Source organism: Podarcis gaigeae (assembly GCF_964106915.1).
Source record: "Podarcis gaigeae genome assembly, chromosome: 17".
Taxonomy (NCBI): domain Eukaryota; kingdom Metazoa; phylum Chordata; class Lepidosauria; order Squamata; family Lacertidae; genus Podarcis; species Podarcis gaigeae.
In genome coordinates, this window is record NC_139694.1 from 23,380,785 (window position 1) to 23,400,262 (window position 19,478).

The 19,478-nt window shown below is 48.8% G+C and overlaps 1 protein-coding gene across 1 annotated transcript; it reads left to right on the forward strand.

Moving 5' to 3' along the window:
- The first annotated feature begins 1,116 nt into the window (after positions 1-1,116).
- TUSC1 (tumor suppressor candidate 1) lies at positions 1,117-2,313 on the forward strand. Its single transcript, XM_083718017.1, has one exon. The coding sequence runs from the start codon at positions 1,196-1,198 to the stop codon at positions 1,718-1,720; it is 525 nt and encodes a 174-aa protein (XP_083574143.1). The 5' UTR covers positions 1,117-1,195; the 3' UTR covers positions 1,721-2,313.
- The last annotated feature ends 17,165 nt before the right edge of the window (positions 2,314-19,478 follow it).

The window sequence follows — 19,478 nt, forward strand, 5'->3', positions numbered from 1 at the left end:
GCCAATGCCTGATGTAGAGGATTGTCTGCAGAGGCCATGCTGAAGCCACGGTTGCTTATATTGCTGTTCCTGGTGGCAGGGGAAGAGAACTGTGAGAGAACCATCCTGTTAGAGGCAGAGCAGGCTCGCAATGGCACCATGAACCAAAGCAGCTCTTGAGGCAAAAGACTGACAAAGAGTCTTCTCCTTCATGGAGAGCACGGGTTGCAGTGGGGTTAACCAGACACCCCTCTGTTGCTGGGTAAGTTAGGTTGGATGGCCACTGTTGTGATTGGGCTCCTCTGGTTGCTGGGGAGAGTTGGAGGTTGCCAATTTTGATTGACAGCCTTAGTTTATATCTTCCCAGAGCGCAGCATTGAGCTTCCTCTTTTCACTGTGCGCATTGGATCACCTGCCCACCCGCCCTAATTTTAGGACATTTTTTGCGTTTTACCTTGCTATGCCTGTCACGGGGTCGTCTGTTTTTGGGTCAGGGGCCTGGTAGGAATTTTGTCCATTTGGCTGATGCCATTTGGTTTTTGCCTACTGCGTAGCATATTGTCACAACTTGTAAGGCTGCGGTTAGGCATTAGTTTTAGAAAATTGGTTGGTGGAGGGGTATGGATTGGCTGTGCCTGCCCCTCCAAATGCTGCTGCTGCAAGGGTATTCCGTTAAAAGAACCCAGGGGCTCGCCATGCTTTTGTCTGCACCCGTCAAGGTGCTAGGGCCACGCAAGAGCCCCTGGGAGCATTTGGGGAGAGGTGAGGGTCTGGTATCCACCCAGCTCCATTTACTCCCCATAAAATGTTTTCCCTTACTGACTTTGCAGTTCTGTCCCTGGGCGGGGACAGTCGCAAACAATGCCTAAGCAACCACTCACATTTTGTATTTTAATAAAATTGTGGCCAAAATTATGCCAAAAACCTTCCACAAAATTACGGTGGGAAGTGTGAATTTATTAGGGGTGGCTTGGGGACCTCGACACGCTTAATTATACAGGACAGGTGGCAACTCTGTGAATTCTACGACTCCTCAGTGTGCATCTGAGGCCCTCAGCAGCAGAAGCTGCAAGGAGGGGGGAGGAACAGGCGGCTGAGGCTCCAAGCCCTGCCCATGTGCTCCAGCAAGCTCCGCCCTCCTCTGTTACATAGAGCCGGACAGATCTGCTTTCCCCCCTTTTCCTCTCGAGGCGCAGAGAGGTGCCGAGGACCACGGATGAGACGCATGCGCAGCACCAGCCGCCACTGGAGGGGCTGCTGCTTCTGCGGGGCTCGGGGCGCTGGCTGCCGAAGCAGCATCTCTGCTCGGAGGGGCCAAGGCAAAGAAGGGGAGTGCTGCTGCGTCGGCTGGCGAGGCCGGGCGGGCGGCTCTCCGCAGCAGCTGGCAGAGAGGTACGCCGACCTGGCCGCCAGCCACGCCGAGGCGCTGAGGCTCGGGGAGGAGCGTGAGCGCCAGAGCGGGCGGCTGCGGGAAGAGAACGCGCGCCTCAGGCTGGAGAACCGGCGCCTGCGCAGGGAGAACCGCAGCCTCTTCCGCCAGGCTCTGAAGCTGCAGCCCTTCCAAGAACAGGAAGTCAAGCCTGGAGAGGCGGGGGGAGGAGGAGGAGACAACGCCGGCAGCGGGGAAGATGGGGAGGCTGCAGCAATCACCTCCCGGGAAGGAGAGGAGCTGATGCAGAGTGGTGCAAAGAGGGCACGAGTCGGAGAAGGAGACAGAGGGGATGCGCCCGACATAGCCTGATGAAATCTCCCAGCAGCGTAACAAAAGGAGAGTTGGATCTGACAAGACTCCCTTTTCCTTCTTCGCTCATCCTCCGCCTCTCCCATCGGAGAAACTGATGCCTGAATCTGGCACCTCCAGGAGGAAGACTGCCTCAGAACTTAAAACGCTTTCCTTTTTATTTTGGCACCTGGTGGGGGAAATCAGGCTCTCTGCACACCCCACCCCTCACGGGGATCCCTCCCCATTTGTACCTTTCCCCCCTCCCAGGCAAAACCAAAGGTTCTGGTTGCCTGGTTTCCAGAACCTACACCCCCCGCCCCTTGTTTACCTGCTAGCAGGAGGATGTCTTTGCCACCTGCCTTGTCCCAAAAGTGCATCCCTTGGGAGCCTCTGCTGATGCAAGGAAGCTGTGCTCAGCAGAGCACCTGCCTGCAGCAGCCTCAAAAGCATGGGATGGCGTAAGGAAAAGACTTACTTGTCAGTCTTCAGTTTAACAGCAGTCTTTGGAAGGCTGGAATATTTGCTGAATTGCTGGCCTTAAAACACATTGCCTCTGGGATTAACGAATCTTTGAAAGGCTCTTCAAAAAATAAAATTTGCGATGCACTGGATTGTTCTCCGTTGTACGTTTGTAATTGATCCTGTAATAGCTGCCAGCTTTGCAGTCCAAACTCCAGGAACGGGTTTGATTCTTGGGGATGAGGGTTGCCGGCTAAGGAGAGGCTAGTTTGCAGGATACAAAGCTGGGCTGCAGTGCCTATATACATATGTACCTGGGAGTAAGTGTTATTAAACCCATTGGGTATGTTTAGGAGTGCACACCTAAGCCAACTATGCTGGTCCAGTTTCTGTTGTGGGTTTGTTTTTTGTTTTGGTGTAAAAAAAAAAAAAGATTTGTCTTGCAGATGCTGCACCCTTTTAAAATGTGGCTCTTTTGGGGGGGTATTATTGGGTTATTGCTTTTATTTTTATTTTATATACTGTGGTCTTTTTATGTGAACCGTGCCCCGAGACCTAAAGATATAGGGCGGTATATAAATTCAATTAATCAGTAATGATGTATCCAAGTTCCTGCAGCAGAGAGAGCCCATCTGAGTTTTGGCGCAGCTGTATTTTGAGGTTGGAAGTCCTGAAAGGCTGATATTGTAGAACCCTGTTTGATATATATTCAGTGAGCCACAGCCACATACAGCTCATATTTATTCATATGTATTCACATACATTTCAAGACCACGGTTAGCTTATTTTTTATAAGGTAGGGCCCTTTGGCCAATGTATCTGTGGCTCAGGTGTTACCTGAATAGGCCTAAATCAACCATAGCTGATTTAACAGAGTTATGGAGATTATTCCATAACGCCGTGTTCTTTAGGTCTCTTTGCACATGCTGAATCTGTAAACTGAACAAAAAATGTTTGTTTTTAACAATGGTCTAAAATGGCACAATTCAGCCTAAAAAGGTTTTCTTTGTCCTTGGCCATTGGAACACTTTACAACCTCATAAGCGTGTTTTCATTCTTGGGAGATGCTCCCCCACTGATGTGTCCAGCTTCCAAGAATGTGTGTTCAGAATTACATTTCTCTCTGGGGGGCTGGTGCAGCATCAGCAACGGGTTATGAAGGAGCATTTCATCCTCTCACCTACACACCTTTCCTGCGTAGGGCACTACTGGGGGTGGGGAAGAGAGGGGAATACAGCAAAGGAAACATCATCCTTGTTGGGCCAGAACTGAGCAGGCATAAACGATGGCTGTTGTTCTTTCAAGGAGCAGCCCATGCTTTCTCCACACCATTTGTGCGCCCCTGGGCTCGGCCTTCCTGCTCCACAACCCTACAAAGAGCGGAGCGTACAGGCTGGTGGATCTTGAAACAAGACAGTAACTCCAAGCAACAAGCCAAGGACAACTCGCCTAATCCGACTCAAGACAGCTGCAGAGTCCTGCAATAACCAGGACTCTGGGCAGGCAGGAAGCACTGGCCACAGTTAGTGCCAAAGCTTGGCGTACATCAGTTGCCTGGGGCAGCTCTAAAAAGCTGGACAGGAGAGACATCAAAGGGGGTCACCCCAAGATCGGGGTGGGGTAAAGCGAGGGCCAGGGCTGTGGTTACAGTGGTTCAGGTACATATCCAATGAGCATGTGGATAGCATAGGGACCAGGGCTTTAGGCAGGCAGGCAATAGTGGGAACACCCAGTCCCAGCTTAGGTGAACACCAGCTGCGGGGGGGGGGGGCTTTATAAAGCCAGCCTGCCTGCCCTGGCGGAGCGGCTGGCACCAAAGGGGCCATCATCCCCTTTGGGAGCTGATACCTCGGCGTGGGACGAGGGCGTGGGCCCAGGCCCCTTGGGGGGGGGGATCTGAAAAATGTGCCCAGGAGAACCTGGCGAGAGCAAGGGGACCAGTTCACAGCAGGGGGCAGTACGGGAGGGGAGCCCCCCACTCCAACCTGGGGGAATTGCAGTCATCCTACCAGCCAGCCCTTCAGGTCGGCTCAAAGCAAGATCTCCCTGATCCATGATCGCTGGTTGCCCAGTATTTTGTCCCACCCGCTGGGGTCTTGTGGGAGCTGCCCCCTGCCTCTCTCCACCAGGCCTAGGGCAGGGCCCTGGCAGACTACAGCTGCCTCCAAGGACTGCCAGGCCTCTTCTACTGGGTAGGAAACCCAACCCTGGGCATTAACTGCAGCCTTGGAAGCGGAAGCTGCCCAAATGGTCCAAAAGTGTTTAAAAACTTATTTAATCATTTTCAACAAATATTAACTTTCAGAGGTATTGCTGTTTGTTTATTCTTTTGCCTTGTTGTCAAGTTTTACTAGTCTTTTTGTAAATCCCCAACTTTTCTTAACTTGTTTTGAAATGTATTTTTGCGAGATGTGCCTGGGAGGAAACGGGGGGGGGGGGGTTGCATCAATTACAGTGATTCACGTATATATCCAATGAGTATGTGGATAGCGAATTTTGAGTCTCTCTTCATATGGACTGAAGATGAGAATGGCCCCTCATCCTGAGTTTGATCTCTGTTGACTTTTCAATTCCAACATGCCCCATAACAAGGGACACCACCTCAGTTCTTGAGGAAGTTCCATTCTAAAAAAGCCTTGGCAACACTGCAGAAAGCGCAGTGATCGTATTTTGGAAAACAGCACTAGGAAACCCTTTCAGGTGGTTCGTAGTCTAACAGAACCACCTTTGACATTTGGGGTCCTGATATTGGGAAAGATTACGCGAACCAGGAAAATGGGACGACAGAGGACGAGAGGGTTGGACATTGTTCTCGAATCTACCAATGCGAGTTTGACCAAACTGTGGGAGGCAGTGGAAGACAGGAGTGCCTGGCGTGCTCTGGTCCATGGGGTCACAAAGAGTCGGACATGACTAAACAACAAGACATTTAAAGCTTTATATTGCTCACATTAGGCCTGTTATGTATTTAAATTTGGTTGTTTGGTAAACAAATTCTAGAGTTCTGTAGTAATTCTCATGTGATTGGGTTCCATGGGAGTTATCTAGTTAAGTAGAGACTTCATTTGATGTAAAGCAATGACTTTTAGAATCCACTGTGAACATTGCTAAATTGGATAGTGCTGGAATCCAGAATCATCCACATTTTATTTGTATGCAGCCTTGCCATAGTTGGGACCATGCTCAAGGCGCTGTACAAGGGATAGCTTACACAATAGCAAATACAAAAGTCAAACGATAAAAACACATCAAAAAGTACACAACCAAATAGAAACAATTTCCATAGAATTCCTAAGATGCAAAACCAAAGATACAGCAACAATACATGCTCTTGCACTGTAAACTGTAAACTGAACCAAAAATGTTAACAACAGTCTAAAATGGCATAATTCAGCCTAAAAAGGTTTTGTCTTTGGCCATTTGAACACTTTACAACCTCATAAGCGTGGTTTCATTCTTGGGAGATGCTCCCCCACCGGTGGGTCAAACTTCCAAGAATGTGTTCAGAATTACATTCGTGTAATGCCTGCCTGCACGCCCCCTTTCTCTCTGGGGGGCTGGTGCAGCATCAGCAAGGGGTTACAAAGGAGCCGTTCATCCTCTCCCCTAAACACCTTTCCTGCATATAGGGCACTACTGGGGGTGGGGAAGAGGGGATTACAGCAAAGGAAACATCCTTGCTGGGCCAGAACTGAGCAGGCATAAACGATGGCTGTTCTTCCAAGGAGCAGCCCAAGCTTTCTCCACACCATTTGTGCTCCCACTGGGCTCAGCCTCCCTGCTACACAACCCTACTAAAGGGCGGAGCGTACAGGCTGGTGGATCTTGAAACAAGACAGTAACTGCAAGCAACAAGACAAGGACAACTCGCCTAGTTCTTTGCTGTCTAGGGAAGCAAGGAGCACTCAAGAGTGAGCGGGGCAGGAGTGATCTGCTGCTTCTGTCACCAGCTCATAAAGTAAACAGGAAGAAGAACAAGAAGAAGAAAAGAAGGGATGGCGAGCTTCAGGCCCAGGGGTCAAATGCTGCCCCTATCCACCCTCTGGTATGCTACCCAAGGCTACTTCTATCCCCGTCCTTAGCCACCCAGGCCCCAATCCCTCCTGGAGTGGTTTTGTCTAGCTTGCTGGGCTGGGTAATGGAGAAATGCCTGCGTGTAGAAACTTCTGTATGGCTGGAACATTGCCTAAAGATTAATATCCATTGCACTGCCTATGTAAGCACCCCCCCCCACACACACACAGTCAACTATAAAGGAATGTGGCCCCTCAGGCTTTTTTTAAAAAAACCTTCCTAACCCTTGAGTCAATACCACCAGTCTGATATTCCGGCAGTGGTCAGAGGTGGTGAGCAATCTACTGCATTTTCTTGCTTGCACCCTTTGCCTCCTTTTGGAAGATTCTGTGAGGGGGGTGTCATTCCACTTCTGGCATCTTTTCCCACCTCTTGGAGCCAGCACGGGGTAAGAAACTGTTGCGTGCTCTTTTTTGCCTTGCCTCACCTCCAAAAGCAGTGGATCGTCTTACCCCTCTTTAGAGAAAAAGAGGATTCTTTCATTTTGAGCGTCAATAGATGGGGGATGTCCATCTTCGCCAGAGGCAGGGGGGAGAGCGTGGCTCCAACACGTCCCGGGGTGGGGGGGGAGGGGGCAAGGGCAAGTAGCCGAGATCAAAGGCACCCCAAGTGCAGACTGTTGCGCCCTTCTGGCACCCCCCTCCCCAGATCAGAGCCTTGCAAGTCTGCTCAGTGTGGGGACGCAGCATAAACAAAAGTCAGCTGGCTCGATTGATTTTCTTGCGTTTTGAAAGACACTTGCTGCTGCTGCTGCTGCAAGGCGCCTGTTTGTGCCTGCTAATTTTCCTGCGGATGGTTCCACTTCCAGTGCGATGGAGTCAGGCTTGACCCCCCCCCCTCCCCAAGCCAGTGCCAGCCGCCCCCAGTAGTACCGCAGGGTAGTAGTGCCTGGAGGCGGGCGTGCAGCAGAGCGCCTGCCTCCCAGCTGATGGGCCATTTTCTCACCCCCTCATTGGGGACACCCAGTGAGCCCCCCCTTCCTACACCACTGCCTGGAGGGCTGCTACTGTAGGACTGCCAGCTCCCCCCAAAGTTTCAATGGGGATGGTGTGTTAGCTTGGGAAATAGCTATTTTAATATCTATTCTTATCTAACTTGTTGCATTTTAAAGTTATTTTGTTTGGGGGAGGGACAGGACTCCCAACAGAATAGCTGGATCAGGCTGCACTGGGGGGGGGATGCACTAGGGTACAGGATCTCAGGTAGGATTTCCCCTAAAACGGGGGGTGATAAAACAATTACTGAGATGGCGATAAGCACAGCGAAGAGGACCTTCAACGGGAGACTCTTCCATGTAGTTCGTAGTGCAACAGAGACTACAGTGGGGTGCAGGCACCAAGCCCAAGGAGAATGTGACTACCTAGTCTCTGTTCACATGGACTGCTGGGAATGAGAACATCCCCTCTCAGCCTCAAGACTACAGCTGCCTCCAAGGGCTGCCAGGCCTCTTCTACTGGGTAAAACCCTGGAAGTTCCAACTGCAGCCTTGGAAGCTGAACCTGCCCAAATGGCCCAAAACTGTTTAAAAATTGATTTAATTCTTTGCAACCAATATTAACTTTCAGAGGTATTGCTGTTTGTTTCTTCTTTTGCCTTGTTAAGTTTTACTAGTCTTTTTGTCAATCCCCAACTATTTTTAACTTGTTTTGTAAGGTATTTTTGCAGGAAGAAAAACGGGGGGCGGGGGCGGGAGTTGCATCAATTACAGTGGTTCAGGTACACATCCAATGAGCATGTGGATAGCAAATTTTGAGTTTCTCTTCGTATGGACTGGAGATAAGAACGTCCCCTCAGCCTGGGTTTGATCTGTCTTGACTTTTCAATTCCAACATGCCCCATAACAAGGGACAACACCTCAGTTCTAAAGTTCCATTCTGAAAAGCCTTGGCAACACTGCAGAAAAAGCCGTGATTGTATTTTGGAAAACAGCCCCAGGAAACTCTTTCAGGTGGTTCGTAGTCTAACAGAACCACTTTTGACACTGGGGGTCTGGTGAGGACTGCAAGATCAGCTGCGGGCAATTTACGAAAAAACCAGACAGCGGTTCAAGTGCCTTAAAGAGCTCTACCGATTCCACCTCTAGATCCCAATGGGGCCCCCCGAATGGTATACACACACCATCCCTTTTAGTTACATTGTCAAACCAAATGCCTTGAGAGATGACCCAGACAAGTGCCACCGTCAAGTCAGCGCCATCTTCTCTACTCATATACCCCACCTGGGCAGACATCCACGTTCTACTAAATGCCCTCTTTAATGAAGCAGAAAAGGCAGACATGCTAGCCAAAGCGGGAGAGGCGCTGAAACTCCCAGACTATCAGGCTGGCCGACCCGCAAGGGTAGAAGCGCTCACAACCCAGATCTTAAGGAACAAACCGTCTTGGGACTACAACACCACGGACGGGATCTGATGTTTGAATTTATTCAAAAAAGCCATATTGGACGGCATAAAAGCTGGTCAGCGCACCGTCAACTGGACAAAGGTCCAAACAGTCTTACAGGGACTGAACGAACATCCCTCAGATTACAACACCAGGCTGGTATCAGCTATTAAAACATGGGGAGGGATAGACCCGGAAAACACCCAACAGAAGGCTATTGTAAAGGGCTTCTTTAATGACCAAGCTAACCCAGACATTAGAAAGGCTCTCAACCTCCAAATCGGTTACGACGGGAAAAGCATAAGTGAGATCCTGTCAATAGCTAAGTCTGTGTACAACTCCTGGGATGAGAGGAAACTAAAGGAGCCCAAGCAGGAGAGTTTACACGTGTTAGCCCTGAGTATGGAACCCAACTCCTACCGGGGTAGGGGTACTGAACGAGGAAAGGGGGTCCGGGGAGGAGGACCCCCTACCTCCTACAGACCATGGGGGCCCACCACCGGAGGATGTTATAATTGCCAAGAGGAGGGGCACATCAAAAGGTTCTGCCCATATCTCAACACAGGAGGCTATGGCGGGCAGGAATTCAGACCTCCCTATGAGAAAACCACCTATGCCCCTTTCCCATCCTGTCCTAATATAGCCCAGGGATATGGAAGCCAACCTCCTACACCCTATGCCCCGCAAGCATCTTCTACATCCTATGGCCCGCAAATACCTCCGTCTCAACCACCCCAGAGCCACCGACCGCAACCAAATGCGAGACCTCAGATGCCCACCATAAACCCACCTAACTCCCACCGAGTCAACACTACCGCTCCACCTATGCACCCGCCAAATCAGCCACCTCCTCCTCTCGACATAATGAATCACACATCAAAGGGAGTATTAGTCTCAATGGACAAATGGAGTATCTCTGAAGGGGGTTCCACCCTACGGAATATGAATGTACATGCAGCGAGAGTCCAAAGAGCATTTCCAATTGGTTGGGAACTAGAGTATCATTTTTGAACAGGTGACAACAGTAGCTAACAAGTTACCTCTTTCTACTGCGCAAACAGAAGAACTTAGGGGTCCTGCCACTGAGGAACCAGCAAGGATTTATTGAATTGCAAGTACAGTTCCTGCATGGGAAGCTTCATGGGAAAGGACCGGGGCTGGGGCTCAACCCCGTAAGGGCCAGGGCAGCCGATTGGAAGGAGGGCAGCAGATACAGACCCACAAGGAGGAGGGTGGCCTTCATCGCCTGCCACTCCTGCCTCCTCCTCCCCTTAAGGAGTTTGTGGAAAGAGCACATTTGTCCCTAGAAGCAGGAGCATCTTGCCCATAGGCTAGTGGTGCCAGGTAAGAGGCGGAGGCTGTGTGCAGCACCTCCCGCACAGCCCTCACCCGCCTCCACCACAACCAGAGCCTCCATCTGCTGTGGCCACCGCGGAACAAAGCCTCCCTTGGAAGCAACAGCCTCTTCTACTGGGTAGTCACCCTGGGAGTTAACTGCAGCCTTGGAAGCGGAAACTGCCCAACTGACCCAAAAGTGTTTAAAAACCGATTTAATCATCTTCAACCAATATTAACTTTCAGAGGTATTGCTGTTTGTTCTTTTCCCTTGTTGTCAAGTTTTACTAGTCTTTTTGTAAATCCCCAATCATTTTCAACTTGTTTTGTAAGGTATTTTTGCGAGATGTACCTGGGAGGAAAACCGGGGGGGGGGGGGGAGGGAATTGCATCAATTACAGTGGTTCTGGTACATAGCCCAATGAGTATGTGGATAGCGAATTTTGAGTCTCTCTTCACATGGACTGGAGAGAACAGCCCCTCAGCCTGGGTTTGATCTGTGTTGACTTTTCAATTCCAACATGCCCCATAAGCAGGGACACCACCTCAGTTCTTGAGGAAGTTCCATCCTGAAAAGCCTTGGCAACACTGCAGAAATAGCAATGATTGTATTTTGGAAAACAGCACCAGGAAACCCTTTCAGGTGGTTCGTAGTCTAACAGAACCACCTTTGACATTGGGGGTCTGGTGAAGACCACGAGATCTGCTGCAAGCAATTTACGAAAAAACTGGGGACTTTCTTGGGTTCCATGGACACTGCAGGTGGTGACAGCAGTCCCAAAATTAAAAGACGCCTGCTTCTTGGGAGAAAAGCAAAGACAAACCTAGACAGCATCTTAAAAAGCAGAGACATGACCTTGCCAACAAAGGTCTGTATAGTTAAACTATGGTTTTCCCAGTAGTTATGTACAGAAGTGAGAGCTGGACCATAAAGAAGGCTGATTGCTGAAGAATTGCTGCTTTTGAATTATGGTGTTGGAGGAGACTCTTGAGAGCCCCATGGACTGCAAAATCCAAAATATCCATTCTGAGGGAAATCAGCCCTGAGTGATCACTGGAAAGACAGAAACTGAAGCTGAGGCTCCAAGACCGGTCAACTCATGAGAAGACTCCCTGGAAAAGACCCTGATGCTGGGAAAGATGGAGGGCACAAGGAGAAGGGGACAGAGGACAAGATGATTGGACAGTGTTCTTGGACCTACCAACATGAGTCTGACCAAACTGTGGGAGGCAGTGGAAGACAGGAGAGCCTGGCATGCTCTGGTCCATGGGGTCACAAAGAGGGAAGATCCCAGCTTGAAAGCAGGGCCAGGAGAATGCTACTGTTCCATCTAGTCAAGTTCTACGGGATGAACTTCCACCTGTTACCTGAGGGTGTGAAGAGACTTTCTTGGACGAGTGAAACCAACCACCTGTCTCCTTGCCCATCCTGGCTCCTAAAAGCCAGCCAGGCCAGGCTGGGCAATGGGCTCCGGAGTAGCATGCGAGAAGGGAGCCTCAATTGCAGTTGTCAGGGCAGGGGACAATACAGAGGACACGTTCTACCCATGACGGAGTCTTTCCCATATCTGCATAAAGAAGCAGTTATTAAACCCGTTCTTTAAAGCTGAAATCAGAGAAAATGGCAATATGGGGGCAAACTAATTGACCAGTGGAAAGACATCTCTCTGCAAGTTCCGTTTCGAAAAGCCTTTGCAGCAGTGCAGAAATGCCAGTGATCGTATTTTGGAAAATTATATAATCGGGCATTTCATTAGCATATTTAACTGAAGGCAGTTGATATAGACTGATCCATCCAGAAAATGAGATGCTCAGTGTAATGTGTGCTGAACTTTTTATTTTTAGGGCAAATCCTAACAGTCTTTCATTGTCTCTGAGGAGGGTGTTCCTTGCACAGTTCATAGTCCTTCACAGAAAAGCCTTAGCTCACCTCAAATACATAGAAGACGGTACAGTATGTATATTTGGGAATTGGGCTAGATGATCCTTGAGGTCCCTTTGAACTTGGCAGTTCAGTTTCTAACTGTAAGGGTAAGAAGACGACTCTGGGTTAGGTATCTTGGCGTAGTTTGAAATTAAAATAGTCTGTTAAACCATGCTTTTTGACGTGATCCTAAGGTTATGTAGCACTGTTAGATCGTTTTTGTTTGGCAAAACTCAGCTTGTCTTTAAAAAATCTTTTTCTGTCTTTCCACAGGCCATGGGGGAGAAAGTAAGATGATGGATTTTTCGGAACTAGCTGACCTAACCGGAAGAGTCCGTGACCAGAAGGAGGAGTACCAGGAAGAATGGACCAAATTTAAAGACTATTTAGTTAAATATGTTAAATTAATTGGAAAAGCTTGCAAATACCAGATAGGCTTAGGATTTAAATATGTAATGGGATGAATTAATATGTTTAATGCTGAATTGGAAAGAAAGATGTTAAGTGATTAATTTTATAAGAATACTGGTTTTGGAAAATGGTTAAAATGATATACACTGAAATTCAACCAGGGGGATACAAGGATGTCACTTAACAATGTTAATAAGATTAGTCTTAATAAGGTTATGATTTGTGTTTGTTTGTTTACTTGTTTGTGTGTTTAAAAATTTTGTGGAAAATAAATTTTAAAAAATGGGGGGGGGGGGAATAAGTCTTTTAAATCACTTTGTAATGTGAATATAGACCTAGCCTAAGGCAGCAGAGGGTGATCTTAACATAGCAACAGGTGTAGCTGAAAAGAGCAAACCCGGTTTTCATTCCCTCCTTTTTGGCTGGCAGGAACATGGCACTTTTAAACTTCTTAAATATGTGGGTTGGTACACAGTGCTTTTTAAATGTACCAGTAAAGGGGAATATGATGTGCATCTTCCTAGGCATTGTGCTGCTTTCCAATGCATCAAAATGCAACCACGCCAGGGGGTTATGCTGCAGCAGAAGCAGGGGGCCATATTTCCAGCCAGGGGGCCCCATTTCCAGTGGGGGGCAAAGCGAGAGGCAAAAGGGGACAGGGTGATGAATGCAGAAGTTGCCATTGTCCAGAAGGCTACTTTATATACACACCCCAACACTCCTCTCTATCAATGCAGCCACTTGTCAACATTCCATTTTAACAGACGAAAGCACATACAATTGCTAAATATGGGTTAAATCTGCCTCTGGCTTTATAGGGGAAAAAAAGTTTGGGGGCAATGCTCAACAATACCATGGCCCAGTGAAACATAATTACTTCAACGTTTATGATACACAACTGTTAATTCAGAACAAACCAGATTTATTCCAGGAAGAAATCTTAGTGGACCCAATCCACAACTGCTCCATTAACAATGACTACCAAAAGATACTCCCCCATCTAGACACTCAGGTACCTAGACATTTCCATTCTAAATAGTCAAAGGCTTTGTACGTATCTATTTTGGGGCTTGGCACAATATCAGATAGGCTAAGACATTTGGTGTGATGCTGGAGGAGACTCTTATGGACTACAAAAAGATCAATTTCCTCCATTCTGAAGGAAATCAATCCTGAGTGCTCACTAGGACAGATCCTGAAGCTGAGGCTCCAAGACTTTGGCCACCTCATGAGGAGACTCCCTGGAAAAGACCCTGATGTTGGGAAAGATTCAGTGGACCAGGAAAATGGGACAACAGAGGATGAAATGGTTGGACAGTGTTCTTGACCAAACTGCGGGAGGCATTGGAAGACAGGAGTGCCTGGCGTTTTCTGGTCCATGGGGTCACAAAGAGTCGGACAATACTAAACAAGACATTTAAAGCTTTATATTGCTCACATCAGGCCTGTTATGTATTTAAATTTGGTTGTTTAGTAACCAAATTCTAGAGTGTTCTGCAGTAATTCTCATGCTATTGGCTAATGGTCCCATGGGAGTTATCTAGTTAAGGAGAGATTTCATTTGCTGTAAAGCAATGACTTTTAGAGTCCACTGTGAACATTGCTAAATTGGCTAGTGCTGGAATCCAGAATCATCCACATTTTATTTGTATGCAGCCTTGCCATAGTTGGGACCATGCTCAAGGCGGTGTACAACAAATGGCTTACACAATAGCAAATACAAAAGTCAAACGATAAAAACACATCAAAAAGTACACAACCAAATGGAAACAATTTCCATAGAAATCCTAAGATGCAAAACTAAAGATACAGCAACAACACGTGCTCTTGCACATACTGAATCTGTAAACTGAACAAAAAATGTTTGTTTTTAGCAACGGCGAAAAAGGCACAATGCAGCCTAAAAAGGTTTTCTTTGTCCTTGGCCATTTGAACAATTTACAACCTCATAAGCGTGTTTTTATTCTTGGGAGATGCTCCCCCACCGGTGGGTCAAACTTCCAAGAATGTGTTCAGAATTACATTCGTGTAATGCCTGCTTGCACGCCCCCCTTTCTCTCTGGGGGGCTGGTGCAGCATCAGCAAGGGGTTAAAGGAAGGAGCCGTTCATCCTCTCCCCTACACACCTTTCCTGCATATAGGGCACTACTGGGGGTGGGGAAGAGAAGGATTACAGCAAAGGAAACATCATCCTTGCTGGGCCAGAACTGAGCAGGCATAAACGATGGCTGTTCTTTCAAGGAGCAGCCCAAGCTTTCTCCACACCATTTGAGCTCCCACTGGGCTCAGCCTCCCTGCTACACAACCCTACTAAAGAGCGGAGCGTACAGGCTGGTGGATCTTGAAACAAGACAGTAACTGCAAGCAACAAGACAAGGACAACTCGCCTAATTCTTTGCTGTCTAGGGAAGCAAGGAGCACTCAAGAGTGAGCAGGGCAGGAGTGATCTGCTGCTTCTGTCACCAGCTCATAAAGTAAACAGGAAGAAGAACAAGAAGAAGAAAAGAAGGGATGGTGAGCTTCAGGCCCAGGGGTCCAATGCTGCCCCTATCCACTCTCTGGTATGCTACCAAAGGCTACTTCTATCCCCGTCCTTAGCCACCCAGGCCCCAATCCCTCCTGGAGTGGTTTTGTCTAGCTTTCTGGGCTGGGTAATGGAAAAATGCCCGCGTGTAGAAACTTCTGTATGGCTGGAACATTGCCTAAAGATTAATATCCATTGCACTGCCTTTGTACCCCCCCCCCCACTTCCTTATGGTCAGCTATAAACGAATGTGGCCCCTCAGGGACAATACCACCAGTCCAATATTCCCACAGTGGTCAGAGGTGGTGAGCAAGAAAGGCAAACTGTGTTGTCCCATCTCAAAGTCCCCTTCAGTTTCCCTGGAGCCACCAGCCGCGGCACTGCATGGTAACCCATTTATTGGGGTCAATAGGGAAAGGGGTGAAGAGCCATTTATTGAATCTCTATGCAGATGACGCCATCTGCATGATCTCTAATCCTCTCAAAAAGCCATGCAAATTGTGAAGAATGAACTACGTAATACGCATTTGACAAGGCAGGTCTTAAAAAGAATGGTAATACATGGAAGGGAGTATTACTCTCAAAGGACAAATGGAGCATCTCTGAAGGGGGTTCCACCCTATGGAATATGAATGTACATGAAGCAAGAGCATTTCAGATTGGTTGGGAAGTAGAGTTTCATTTTGGAACCGTTGGTAACAGTAGCTAACGAGTTACATTTTTCTACAGTGCAAACGCAAGAACTTGGGGGACCTGCCATTGAGGCACTGGGCACCATTTCTTGAATTACAACTAGAGTTCCTGCATGGGAAGCTTCATAGGAAAGGACCAGGGCTGGGACTCAGCTCCTTGAGGGCCAGGGCAGCCGACTGGAAGGGGGACAGCAGATACAGACCCACGAGGAGGAGAGTGGCATTCATCACCTGGCACTCCTGCCTCCTCCTCCCCTTAAGGAGTTTGTGGGAAGAGCACATTTGTCCCTAGAAGCAGGGGCACCTTGCCCAGAGGTGTCAGGTAAGAGACGGAGGCTGGATGTGGCACCTCCCAGCCCTCACCCGCCTCCACCACTCCCGGAGCCTCCATCTGCTGTGTCCACCGAGGCACAAAGCATCCCTTGGGAGCCTCTGGTGCAAGGAAGTCGTGATCAGCAGAGCACCTGCGGGCAACGGCCTCAAAAGCATGGGATGGCGTAAGGAAGACTTACTCGTCAGTCTTCAGTTTAACAGGCAGGCGAACTCAGAACGAGACAGCAACTGCAAGCAACTAGACAAGGACAACTCGCCTAATCCTTTGCTGTCAAGGGAAACAAGAGTGAGCGGGGCAGGAGTGATCTGCTGCTTCTGTCAACAGCTCATGAAGGAAACAGGAAGAACAAGATGATGAAGAACAAGGAGGAGGGATGGTGAGCTTCAGGCCCAGGGGTCCAATGCTGCCCCTATCCACTCTTTGGTATGTTACTTCTATCTCTGTCCTTAGCCACCCAGGCTACTGGGTAGGACACCCTGGAAGTTAACTGCAGCCTTGAATGCTGAAGCTGCCCAAATGGCCCAAAACTGTTTAAAAATTGATTTAATTCTTTGCAACAAATATTAACATTCAGAGGTATCGCTCTTTATTTTTTTGCCTAGTCTTTTTGTAAATCCCCAACTGTTTTAAACTTGTTTTGTAAGGTATTTTTGCAGGAAGAAAAACGGGGGGCTGGGGGCGGGAGTTGCATCAATTACAGTGGTTCGGGTACATATCCAGTGAGTATGTGGATATCGAATTTTGAGTCTCTGTTCACATGGACTGGAGAGGAGAACGTCCCCTCAGCCTGGGGTTGATCTGTCTTGACTTTTCAATTCCAACATGCCCCATAACAAGGGGCAACACCTTCTCCCTGTCCCTGGGATGGGAGACCCTCCCTGCGGCTGCTCTTAAGAGCCCAGGTGGCTCTCCTTCCACGGGGAGCCCACAGCCAGCATGCCCTGTGGTCACAGAGGGCCTCCTCCTGCTCCCTGCCTTTTGTCCAGTCCGCCTTTCAAGGTGGCTTGCTGACACTGCGTCTAGTGGGAGCGATGTCTAGCCTTGGAAGAGGAGCCCTTCCTGCTCTCCATCCTGAATATGTCAACAACTGACTTCGTTCTGGTTGGTTCCGAATGGGAGGAAGACTGGGACCGAGTGCCGGGTGAAACCCATCTCTCCATTCCCACCTTGCTAGGGAAGCAACTTGGGCCTGCTGTTCTGAGTCATTGCAGGGCAGTGCCAGATGGGCATCTTGGCTGATGAAGGGATGCCCAGCCTGGGAGACGTCCTCCGGCTGACACACAGTAGAAGTGAGCGGCGCAGAGACAGGCGTCAGGAGGCATGCGCTCAAGATTCTGCTGCGCACAAGAAGTGCCCCTGGAGAATTTCAGCTGCAAGAGCAAGAGGAGCAGCTTCCTCTCTCCCTCACACAATCTGATTCATGGCTTCATTACTGTTGCTTGAGGCACCCTTCTTTTTTCATCCCGAAAACCTTTTCACTGGGTTCTATTGGCAATGTTACAAGCAGGAGAAATATGTATGGGGAGGAGATGGAAGAGAAATGTAGCATTTCCGCATTTTCCTTTTGTCCTCTCTTCCCCTTTGTATGTGACGTGGGAGATTTTGTTTCCCGTTTCAGTTCCTTTCCTGTGGTTTCCTTGCCCACCAGCACTCTGGTCTGCCTGGATGGGATGGAAGCCTGGCTGGGTGTGGACTTCGCTGTGGTAGCTGCTGGGTTGCAAAGGCCGCACACAAAGTATTTGTTGTGAACTGAGACCCTCTTGCACCCCACCCCCTTTTTACGAGAACCCACAATGGAATCAGGCCTTTATTGTGTCAGTTCTTTTTTGCATTACAAAAAGGTTTGAAGCACACACAAAAACAACAAACAAGGGACACCACCTCGGTTCTTGAGGAAGTTTCATACTGAAAAGCCTTTGCAACACTGCAGAAATAGCAGTGATTGTATTTTGGAAAACAGCACCAGGAAACCCTTTCAGGTGGTTCGTAGTCTAACAGAACCACCTTTGACATTGGGGGTCTGGTGAGGACCACAAGATCTGCTGCAAGCCATTTACGAAAAACCTGGGGTCTTTCTTGGCTTCCATGATCACTGCAGGGGGTGACAGCAGTCCCAAAATTAAGAGGCCTGCTTCTTGGGAGAAACGCAATGACCAACCTAGACAGCATCTTAAAAAGTAGAGACATCACCTTGCCGACAAAGGTCCGTATACTTAAACTATGGTTTTCCCAGTAGTGATGTAAGAAGTGAGAGCTGGACCATCAAGAAGGCCGATTGCCGAAGAATTGGTGCTTTTGAATTACGGTGCTGGAGGAGACTCTTGAGAGTCCCATGGATAGCAAGAAGATCAAACCTATCCATTCTGAAGGAAATCAGCCCTGAGTGCTCACTGGAGGACAGATCCTGAAGCTGACCACAAGACCTCCTGCAATGACTTCACAAAGTTTTATGCTGGTAAGATTTCAGAAAGAGGGAAGGCTCCAGCACCGTGGTAGCCGGGCCGGAGAATGCCGGTGTTCCGTCTAGTCAAGTTGTATGGGATCAACTTCCACCCATTACCTGTGAGGGTGTGAAGAGGCTTTCTTGGGTGAAAGCACCACCTATCTCCTTGATTCTTGCCCATCCTGGCTCCTAAAAGCCAACCAGGCCAGGATGGGCAATGGGCTCTATGGGCTGGCCAATGCAGTTCTGCCCAGGAGGGAGTCTTTCCCAGATCTGCATGAAAAAGCAGTTATTAAACCCGCTCTTTAAAGCTGCATCAGAGCAAATGGCAAACCGGGGGGGGGGGGACGGACGGACTCAAATAGACCTTTAAAGATTGGGTTTTATGGGCAAAGCGCCCAGACACAGGATAGCATGGATGGCTGGATAAAGGAGGATAGGATCAAGCGTGGTTAAGACCCAAGAGTTGGTGGATTAGATGGCAAGCAGTAAAGGTAGGGCAGGGGACCAGGAGCTTGAGGGCGGGCAGGGAATAGTGGGAATACCCACTGCCCCAGCTTAGGTGAACACCAGCTGCTGGAGGAAACTGTATAAAGCCCGCTTGCAAACAGCAGAGAACCTGCACAAGCGACGCTGACACCAAACCCCACATATATTAAGTAAAATAGAAATATTGCCACCCCACCCTCACTCACCTTTCCCCCTCCACCTTTCAGCCTTTTCTTCCTAATGTCTCGAGAAATGAAACTGATTTGCAAAAAATGCTACTTTAAAGAAAAAGAGACATTACATACTTTTGTAAACCAAGAAAATCTTTTTTAAAAATACATCAAAATAAATAAAGCCAGGCTGCCCTGGGGAAGGGGATGGCAACAAAGGGGCCACAAAGAAGCTCATCATCCCTTTGGGAGTTGATGCCTCAGGGGTGGGATGAGGGCGTGAGCCAGGCCCCGGGGGAGGGGGGGCATCTGAAAAATGTGCCCGGAAGGAGGAGCTGGCGAGAGCAAGGGGGCCTCAAATGCAGTAGTTTAGAACAGGGGGCAGTACGGTAGGGGAGCCCCCCCCGCTCCAACCTAGGAGAATTCCTGTCATCCTACCAGCAAGCCCTTCAGGTCGGCTCGGATGAGATCTCCCTGATCCATGATCACTGGTTGCCCAGGACAAAACACCACCCACTGTGAGTCTTGTGGGACCTGCCC